Here is a 10,377-nt window from a genome sequence, read left to right as displayed (position 1 = left end):
CCCTAAATTAAATCTAGATATAAGTTCTAGATTGAGCAAAACATTGAAATGTTTTTGAATTATGATTAGAAAACTAGTGTTGGCTATAATTTTTTAGAGGAAAGATTTCCCCTATTGTGTTGTCTTGTGGATTTTATGATCAACTAGTAATGCAAACCTTTAACATTCATTAATATGGATTTTGGTTTGCCCTCAAACCAGGTTTGTAGGGAACCTCTGCCTATATATTTCACAGTTGGAGAATATGAGATCTAATGGTGTCAACTTCCACCAGGAACATCTTCCTACGGTGGTGTTCTTTGAACCTTCTCCTTTGTACTGTTTCTCAGATAAACCTCCAGTCTAAAACTACCACATTCTGATATGAGGCCTTAGTTCTCAGAAAAGTCACCACACAGTGAAATACTTGGAAATTTGAAACAACTGATTTTGGTATTGAGAATTTTAAAGAACATCACATTTACAGCCAGAAATGATTTTTTTGCTAACATATTATAAACTACCAGTGCATGTGTCTATAGTGGCAACTGGGTAAGAGTTCACTTAAGAGGACAGTGTTCTATAATTTTATTTATAATAATATAAAATTTTTTGAATATTAATTCCTATAGCAAGAACTTGTGACATCATAAAATGGGTTCACTATAGAGGTGCTAGACTTTCCATACTTTATTAAATGTACTAAAAAATCCAAATGTAATAGAAAAATTCAATCACAAACATGGCTTTAAGCACATAAACATTTCTGAATAACACTTTATTCTAACCCATGAATACAAGGTAATTTTGGTATCCTACTTATACAATTTTCTTAGCGTTCCCTACTTTGGACTCCAATCATACTAACATTATCTATATACTGGAGATTTGACCAGAGTATATGGCACTTCACAATAATAATCTACCTTCTCCTATTCTGAAATGCCTGTCTATAATCAGATCACACTGTTAAGTCAGTAAATATAAAATTAAAAGACTCAGGATGTGGAATCTTTGATAAGTGATTAGTTCCTTTGACTAGAGTTCAATCTAGTTAGCCAGGGTGTTTGTTAATACAGAATCCGAATGTTTTTCTCATGAGCATGAATAAGTATGTAACTTAATTTCTTCTTTCAAAATGTTTCTCAACTTTTTGCTTAGAAACTTTTTTTCAAGTTATTTTAAGGGTCCTGTCAACATGTTTGAAAGCAGACCAAAAACACATTTTAAAAAGGAAAAAAAAAAAGATGTATTTTGCAAAAGAATCAGATTCTGGCTTTAACATATTCATGTAGTTGTAAACTGATGTTAAAATGCTCTCAAAAATGTTATTTAGGAAGGCACAATTTGGTAGCATCAATTTTTATTTATAGCTTTTTCTAAACAAGATCCCAAGAAACTGCCACTTTAATTTTTCTTTTCCAGTATTTTAAGTACTTCAAGGTTCAATCTGAACGAAGTAAAATTCTTGTTCTCAAACTTACTAAGAGTTAACAATACATTGGACAGTGAGCAGAATATGGAAGTACAGCCTACTTTATCAAAAGAGGAAAGTTCTTATGGTTTTGGGTTTGGAGATTAAAGAATTTGAGACAAAAACTCTCATGACTGTGGAAAATCAGAACTCTTCTTGAAGTGGGTGAGCTTTTCATATCTAAGCTAGAAACTAATTGCAGAAGTAGGAGATAACATTACAGTTACCCTGAACATCAAAAAGCAACAGCTAAAGCATTACAAACAAGGTATGGTGATAACTGAGTTAGAAGAGCCCAGTTACCACTCTAGGTGAGAAACTAATCAGTAAAACAATAATTCCTAATTTTAAAAAGTCTGGCTTCATATTTAAACTTTTTTTTTTACAGCATATAAATTATATACAGTATTTTCCTATAACTCAAATGTAATGCTCAAATCTATAAAATGAATAGTTTATTTCAGAAATGCTGAAAAGATCCGCTATTCCTCCTTCTCCTATTTATAAAGACCAACAATTTCAAAAATACTTCCAGCATAGAAATGCTCAATGGTTCTCCCAAAATGTCAACCCCATATCAGTAGACAGTTTCTCATAAAGTAATGTATTATGCTGTATTCTCTAATATCATATGGCCAAATACCCTTGGTGATTTATGAACGTTTTTCATGGGCAAGAATAATTAAAGAAAATGGGATCAAGTTGACTATGTTGCTATTCACTTTGAATACTAAATTGTGCTTGCATCCTAAAAGTTCAAATGAGCTGGCTAGAATATAAATGTGTTCATTTGTACCATACACTAGAAAGTAAAATCCTACAAATAAGAGAATTAAAATATCTTATGTTGATTGAAAAATGAAAGAGGAGGAGCAATAACATTTGGTGGATGGCACATTTTAATCTTTCGTTAAAGCTCTGAAGTTGTATTAAATTGCTAACCAAATTGAGGTAGAGGTAGACCCTAGTGTTCGTTCATGTCAGACTTAGGCCTCTCACCTTAACCCATATGCATTTTTCCCCTAATTATACAAACATGATTCAATTTGAAATGTGTTATGATAGAAAAATTATAGGATCATTCAAATGGTTTTTTGGTTTGTTTTTTGTTTTTTTTTACAAAATTCTTAATTCCTAGCTAAAAAAAAAGTACTTATAAAATGTACATAATTCAGTGTTCTTCCTGGTAGTCATAAATATATTTGTTTTTCCTTCAACCTTAGGAAAAAAAAAAGTAGAGAAACTGCAATTATGAACAGTCATGTAATGAAGACACTGGAACAGAATAAAAACATTTTGCCTCGGTGTCTGTGTAGTTTTCCTCTTTAAAGGTTACATATAAGCTCTGATTCATATTAAATTTCCTACGAAAGAGACTCAAATTCCATTAAACACAAATCTATTTCCATTTTAAATCACACACAAGTGCTATGTGATCAGAGGGATGGGAAACACTAGGTAACGCCTGGTGAGTGGTGACTTCTTCATGACTAGGTAATGGAATCACCTGTTCAACCTCTAGGGCATTTGAGTCAATGAAAATGTAATCCAGACATCCATGAAAGCCACCAACATAATTTGTGTAAGCAGGTTCACCACAAGCACTTTTCAGTTTGAAGACATGGGTGAGGGACATGTTGCAACGTTCCTCTTCCCCATTGGAAGCCCAGTCTTGATGGTCCTCTGGAATGCTGCCATTGACAGCAAAATGATACATTCCTGTTGATGGGGTACTATTAAAGTCTCCACAAAATATAACTGGTATGCCAGGATACAGATCACACGAGACATGTCTAATGTGAGCCAAGGCTACCGCCATTTGAATGAGACGAATGTACCCACCTATGAATATAAAAAACATTAATGTAAGTATTTTTTAAAGTTGCCTTTAAAAGAAAAAAAAAGCCCCAAAACTACATACAGTATCTGGGTGACATTCAAGATATATATTTGAAGGGGAATTGGATGAAGGTGGTCCAAATGTAAAAAAGAAACGTTCAGTTATAAGATACATAAGTACTGTAGATGTAACGCACAACATGATGACCAGTTAACATTACTATTTGGTATATTTAAAAGTTGCTAAGAGAGTATATCCTAAAAGTTCTCATCACAAGAAAAAAAAAGTATTTTTTTCAGATCTATATGAGGTGATGAATGTAATCATTTTGCAATATGTGTCATTATGCTGTACACTTTAAATTGCATGATGCTGTTATGACAATTACATCTCAGTAAAACTGAAAGAAACAAAAAAGATGTATGTGTGTAAAACAGCCTTACTGAGTTTAAGTTACCATGTTATGTCACTTGTGAAAACCAATAAAACCTACCTTTTGGATGCCAGTACAGATGGGTATTAGCAACACATATCCTTTTAGACGAGTCCTTTGTAGACTGAAGAACAGAAACCTAAAATAAACCAAGTGCCAAGAGTTCAGTTGCTATCTGCCAATTTCCTGAATGTTTTTTTAAAATCTAAGACTATATATGATGAACGGACATTTCATAACCTTCCCTAATGAAGTATGATCACAATTAAATTAAACTTTTGCTACAAGTTTTAGAATACACATGAATAGGATTCATTCAGCCTAACATGTCTTAGTAACAGTTCAACATATACAGGGAATAAGAAAAGGACATATTTTGGATAACACTAAGGTTAGAGACAGTGTTTTTAAGTGGATAAGGGCAGGCTCTGGAGTCAGGTGCACCTAGATGGAATCCCCACTCTTAAACATTCACAGTAGTGTGACCTGAAGAGAGATACTTTTTTCCTAAGCCAGCTTGGTCACTGGTTTAAAAAAAGGCAATATCCACCTCAAGGGGGACTGTTGTATGGATCCAACTAAATGAGCTTACAGAAGTTCAGGAAACACACTGGATGCTCAAAAAAAAAAAAAAAAAAAAAGTAGCTACTCTAAAATCTTACTATGAACAAAACCAGTTAGCTAAAAACGCTGGACAAATATACAAATAACACTGTTTTGTTTTTTTTAATTTTTTTTTTCAACGTTTATTTATTTTTGGGACAGAGAGAGACAGAGCATGAACGGGGGAGGGGCAGAGAGAGAGGGAGACACAGAATCCGAAACAGGCTCCAGGCTCTGAGCCATCAGCCCAGAGCCCGCCGCGGGGCTCGAACTCACGGACCACGAGATCGTGACCTGGCTGAAGTCGGACGCTTAACCGACTGCGCCACCCAGGCGCCCCAATAACACTGTTTTTTTAAAAACTAAGGCAGCTTAATACTCTGCTCAGTGATGATGGAATATAATTCACTGGGTAAGAATCCTGGCTTCACTTTGTGTGAACTTGGAATAAGTAAACTTGAACACCTCCCTATTTATAATAACATCTGTAAAATGGAAATGGCAGGATTACTGTGAGCCAAAATTAAAATATTAATATTTATGGAATACTTAATTAAACATACCAGACACCTAAATTTTAAAAGCTTTGTGGTGTTTTTTTTTTACTTCAATTTTTTTGTTTCAAGGTTTAAAAAAAATTTTTTTTAATCTTTATTTATTTTTGAAAGAGAGACAGAGTGTGAGCAGGGGAGGAGCAGAGAGAGGGGGAGACACAGAATCCGAAGCAGGCTCCAGGCCCTGAGCTGTCAGCACAGAGCCTGATGTGGGGCTCGAACTCATGAACTGTGAGATCATGACCTGAGCCCATGAACTGTGAGATCATGACCTGAGCCGAAGTCTGACGCTCAACCGACTGAGCCACCCAGGCGCACTTGTTTCAAGTTTTAAAATATGTCAGAACAATGCTTGGCAAGAAGTGAGAAAATATTAGCTATTACTATGTTCTTGTATTGAGCGTACTGAGCTCTCCCATTAAGAGTGTAAGCACTATGAAAGTCCGCTAATCTGTTCAAGGCAACCTGCAGCTTGTTGTGGCACAGTAAAGGTGCTCAATAAATATCTGCTCAATGAATGAATGAAAGCTAACCTTTGTGCTGAAGATAAAAGAGCGAACACCTTTCAGTAAAATCTGAAAAAACCTGCCACGCCCCTAAAAATCGATGTGTATGTAAAGAGAATGGTGGAGCTACTTTACCTGGAGGACAGAAGATCTCTGGAGCACCCTCTCCTGCGCAGACGGGTACAAAACTAGTTTCTCCAGCAGTTCTTTGTGAAGTTGGTCGGACTCCAGGGCTTCGTGGAAAGAAATGTCATGCTGGCTAAGGAGAGTGAATTTGGTCTTTCGGTAGAAAGTAGCCAGGCCTTCGTGCTGCTTGATTCTAAACACGCCCTCCAGCCCAAAGGCCTCGAGTGCCGGCACCAAGCTGTCGGTAAACACGTTGCGATCTACCTCTTGCAAACAGATGAGGTCAGCGTTGTAGCCCGTGAGCTCCTTCTGGATGAGGTTCTGGCGGTAGTCGAGCTCGAGGGCATAAGGGGCACAGTACGGGTAGAGGACACTCCTCGAAAACTCAGTCTGGGCGTACGTGTCGGCCAGGAGGTTGTAAGACACAGTGCGAATGAGAGAATCGTCCGTCACCTTCTTGGTGTAGAGATGCCGCTGGTCAAAGGTGCAAGTACCGGGCCCAGCCTCCACCGGACACACACTTTCCAACTCCCGGCTTGGCCCGAAGCGCTGCCCATTGCCTGGGGTGCAATGAAGCTTGAGTCGCAGCCCGATGTCTGCATTGGACGGCGTGTAGACGCGTTCGTTCACACCCGTCTCTGTCCAACTAGGAAAGGGTGAAGAGGGAGACAATGACGAGGGGCTCCCGCCCTCAGGCTCCGCCGCTCCGGGTTTGGCTTCCTTGTACCATCGGAAGAGCGAGTTGGCGGGATCCCCAAATTCCAGGCTGAGCTTGGGGCACACCGGGAAGCCGGCCATGATGTAGCGTGGCAACTGCAGCTCGGTGAAGGCGGGCGGGTTGCGCTCCACCTTGTACTTGACATCGCCGATCTGCAGCACCGCGCCGTCCTGCCAGGCGTCCACGTTGAGCACGTCTTCAGCCACTGCCTCCTCCCGGTAGTACAGCTTCACGACGGGCTCGCAGGCCGCAGCCGGCTCGGACACAGGCCCCGCACAGGCCCCGCCACTTGCATTTGGCCGGTTCTTCCTGCTCTTCTTGGCGGCGGCCGCCTTAGCGTGGCCTTTGAGGGCGTTGGTAGCAATCCGGCTGAGGGCCCGACCCAGCGGCTCGCTTTGGTCGCGCTGCATGTTCTTGTGGCTGCCGTCTGCCAGAGCGAACGACAGGCTTAGCTTCGGTTCCGAAGGCACACAGCGCACCACAGCGCGCTCCATCGCTCCCGCCGCCGTCTCAGTCGCCGCCTCGGCCCGAGTGTGCCGCCCCACCGCCGTGCGGACCCCACGAAGCGCGGCGCGGGAGCCTGGGAGCCTCCACATGAACCTGGTGGCTCAGCAGCCGCCAAGCGTCAGATGAAGACTGGAGACCTACAGCCGCCGGCTCCGTGATCCATTCAGTCCCACAACTTCCGGCTGGGGATGGGGAGGGCGCTCGGAGTGCTTCCGCTCCGCACTTTCGCCACGCCGCTCAACAGATCCCTTTTTCCATAGCCACACCTGTCTTTGATCCTTTCCAACTTAATCTTTATCTTCAAATAAAGCCATAAAGAGGGGGGAATAAAGCAACTGTAAAGGTGCCAGAGGGAAATATTAGACTCCCATGGTTTTAGCGAAAGTACAGTTATGGGGCTGAAGGAAAAGTGCGGAAGTCGCTGGGGCGTTGTCGTCGTGGTGTTTTTGGATTCTAGCCCGCGTTCTTGTCTGGGAGCGCTGCCGGGCTGACCTGCGCGAGAGCGTGGGGAGCTCGACTGGGATTGCCAGCTGCCTCCGACCTTGGAAAGCGTTGCCCAGTTTCTTTCCATAGCATTCTCCATGCTGCTCGCCCTCTCCGAGTTGTGGATGGGTTCGCCTCAGGCCGGCCGGCGCAGAAGGACACAGCCGTTTTTGTGGTAGTTAATAACGACGAGCGTTATACAAGAATTAGCACTTAGGGTTTGACGACTACGTTAAGAAACATTTTTTTTTTTTGTAGTTGCGAGGTCCGGAGTGACTAAGTTACCTGCTGAAGGTCACACACACATTTCATGAGATGGAGAATAGACAGTGTAGCTTCGCTGAAAGCCAAATAAAGTGTTTCAAGAGGGACTGTGTTGAATATAATTAATATTCTGTGATTAGATGAAAAAACACCTTGAAGATTCAAAAAACAAATTGGGAAGTCACTTCTGTCTACAAATGCTCTATTTGTATCCACTTTTCCTTCTCCTACAACTAGAATGCTTACTTACTGGGTATCTAATAATAAGCCATACCTTTCCCCCTGGCTTACCACGAAGAAGATAGACCTTTTCAACTGTGTTCTTTTTTTTTTTTTAATTTTTTTTTCAACGTTTATTTATTTTTGGGACAGAGAGAGACAGAGCATGAACGGGGGAGGGGCAGAGAGAGAGGGAGACACAGAATCGGAAACAGGCTCCAGGCTCTGAGCCATCAGCCCAGAGCCCGACGCGGGGCTCGAACTCACGGACGGCGAGATCGTGACCTGGCTGAAGTCGGACGCTTAACCGACTGCGCCACCCAGGCGCCCCTCAACTGTGTTCTAAAAGCAGGATGAAGTTTGCAATCGTTTGAAATTTCTGTTCCTGTCCTCCCCTCTCCCCACCCACCAAATATTTGATAAGGTGACTGGCTACTGATAGTATATATGCAATGCCAGGCTACAGTATAGGGATAAAAGTCTTTACTTTGTGTTAGCTGGGACTAACCTAAGGAATAAAAAAAAATAAGCCTCAGTAGTCCAGTTTATAGAACCCCATTTACAAATATGAATTTTTAAATGGCATTTTTCTTATCTACAGCATTTGCCCTCATGCAACTTTGCAGAATCCAATCTTAAATCAGCCTATTTGAAGAAAGATAGAAGCCCTACTAGAAAATGTGAGTTTCCTTAAAGCAAACTGATATAATTTAATGCTTAGCAGTCTTTTTCTTTTTTTAATGTTTATTTACTTTATTTTTTTTTAACGTTTATTTATTTTTGAGACAGAGAGAGACAGAGCATGAATGGGGGAGGGTCAGAGAGAGGGAGACACAGAATCCGAAACAGGCTCCAGGCTCTGAGCTGTCAGCACAGAGCCGGACGCGGGGCTCGAACCCATGGACCGCGAGATCATGACCCGAGCCGAAGTCGGCCGCCCAACCGACTGAGCCACCCAGGCGCCCCGAATGTTTATTTACTTTATTTTGAGGGAGTAGGAGGGTAGAGAGAGGTACAGAGAGAATCCCAAGCAGTCTCCAGTCTCAGTGAGGAGCTGGACTTGCTCCAACTCACCAACCCTAAGATCATGACCTGAGGTGAGACCAAGAGTTGGACACTTACCTGACTGAGCCACCCAGGCACCCCTTAAACCTGGTTTTGAGACAGATGACTTTAAGTGTCATACTTCTCTTAGTTTTAAATACATGTATTTTTAATTTTTTTGAAAGGGTAAAACATACCCATGGTGAAAAAAAAGTAATCTTTCCACTGCTGACTCCTATGAATACACAAACACTTATGAATATGTATGTACCTTCCAACTACTTTTTTACACAAATTGGAATATAATGGACCCATGGTTCAGTACCTTCCTCTTTTTGAAAGACGACTTCAAACTTTCTAATTGATTACATTCTTCTTTCCAGCTTCTAACTCAGGCAAAAGACCCTGCAGGCAGTGCATCTTGTGATGGGTACCAAAACTACCCCCTTGGGCAATAAAGATTGCTCTGAGGCAGCAAGACCTGCCCTGTGACAATGAACCACCTGGTCTTTACTACCTTCCTGCAGGTACCCACTGACCTTTGCCCACATTTTCCTTATACACACTTTCAATTATTTTCAGCACTTTGGAGACTGGCTTTGAGGCCACTGTCTTCCCATTGTTGGCCTCAGTGAAATAGATACTTGTTTCCCCGCCACTCATCTCTCTGCCTTTGGAGTTTGTCTGGGGCGAGTGACCAAACCTGGTCTGTTTGGGACTCCCAGAGCCTGGTGCTCTTGCACTCCGGTGCTCCAGCTACACTGTCACTGTCTTTTGTCAGTTCTTTCAAGAGAAAGTGTCTCAAAGTATCACAGCCTCCTATAGAAAATTTGATTTGAGGCAGCTCTTCCTGCCCATGGGTCCTGTCCCTGTGCTTTAATAAAATCACCTTTTTTGCACCAAAAAAAAAAAAAAAAAATAATAATAATAAAAGAAAAATAAAACTTGTTTTGAACTCAACAGATTTGAAAATAATACATAATAAATGGTGTATTTGAAGCTCTCTTTTTATGAGGCTAAATTATAGCATAATTATACACATAAATTATATACATTATTGGGGTGCCTGGGTAGCTCAGTCAGTTAAGCCTCCAACTCTTGCTTTAAGCTCAGGTCATGATCTCACAGTTTGTGGGTTCGAGCCTTGCATCAGGCTCCACGCTGACAGTGTGGAACCTGCTTGGGATTCTCTCTCTGTCCTCTTTCTGCCCAACCCCCGCCTCTCAAAATAAATAAACTTAAAAAAACTTTTAAATTATATACATTATAATTATATAATTAAAAATTGAGATCAGAAGGCTGAACCAATACCCTGACACCAAAAGGAGAAGCAGCTAATAAAAATCATTGTATTCATCTATTTTCAGTCTATACCAAGCAATACAGGCTAACTTTCACTAATGAAAAATGGTTGATGGACTTTTCTTGTTACTTATACATATATCTGCAAAGATTACCATATGAAGACTAGTTTCTTATCATTATTTGGTTAATAACATTGGTAGCTAACAATATAATTTATAATATACTTTTATCTTTTTTTACTTAAGGTCAACACGATACTGTAGTTTTGAGTGATAGTACTTAGAAATTTTGAGTAGTACCTGGTGCTATTACTTCAGGGTAA

General features: G+C 40.9%; 1 protein-coding gene across 1 annotated transcript; it reads right to left on the bottom strand.

Moving 5' to 3' along the window:
* Positions 1-651: 651 nt before the first annotated feature.
* PDE12 (phosphodiesterase 12) lies at positions 652-6,949 on the bottom strand. The gene is made up of 3 exons (XM_043587711.1): positions 5,525-6,949; positions 3,787-3,865; positions 652-3,295 (listed from the first exon to the last, which is right to left on the bottom strand). The coding sequence occupies exons 1-3, from the start codon at positions 6,827-6,829 to the stop codon at positions 2,853-2,855; spliced, it is 1,827 nt and encodes a 608-aa protein (XP_043443646.1). The 5' UTR covers positions 6,830-6,949; the 3' UTR covers positions 652-2,852.
* Positions 6,950-10,377: the final 3,428 nt, after the last annotated feature.

Source organism: Prionailurus bengalensis, chromosome A2, assembly GCF_016509475.1.
Source record: "Prionailurus bengalensis isolate Pbe53 chromosome A2, Fcat_Pben_1.1_paternal_pri, whole genome shotgun sequence".
NCBI lineage: Eukaryota > Metazoa > Chordata > Mammalia > Carnivora > Felidae > Prionailurus > Prionailurus bengalensis.
The sequence above is the reverse complement of the archived record's forward strand: the minus strand, read 5'-3'. Positions and strand labels throughout refer to the sequence as shown.

Coding starts and splice junctions, on each gene's coding strand:
- PDE12 (XM_043587711.1), bottom strand. CDS start 6,829: ATGTGGAGGCTCCCAGGCTCCCGCGCCGCGCTTCGTGGGGTCCGCACG. Junction 3,866..5,524: donor AGAGATCTTCTGTCCTCCAG/GTAAAGTAGCTC, acceptor GGTTTATTTTAG/GTTTCTGTTCTTCAGTCTAC. Junction 3,296..3,786: donor TCTGTACTGGCATCCAAAAG/GTAGGTTTTATT, acceptor TTATATTCATAG/GTGGGTACATTCGTCTCATT.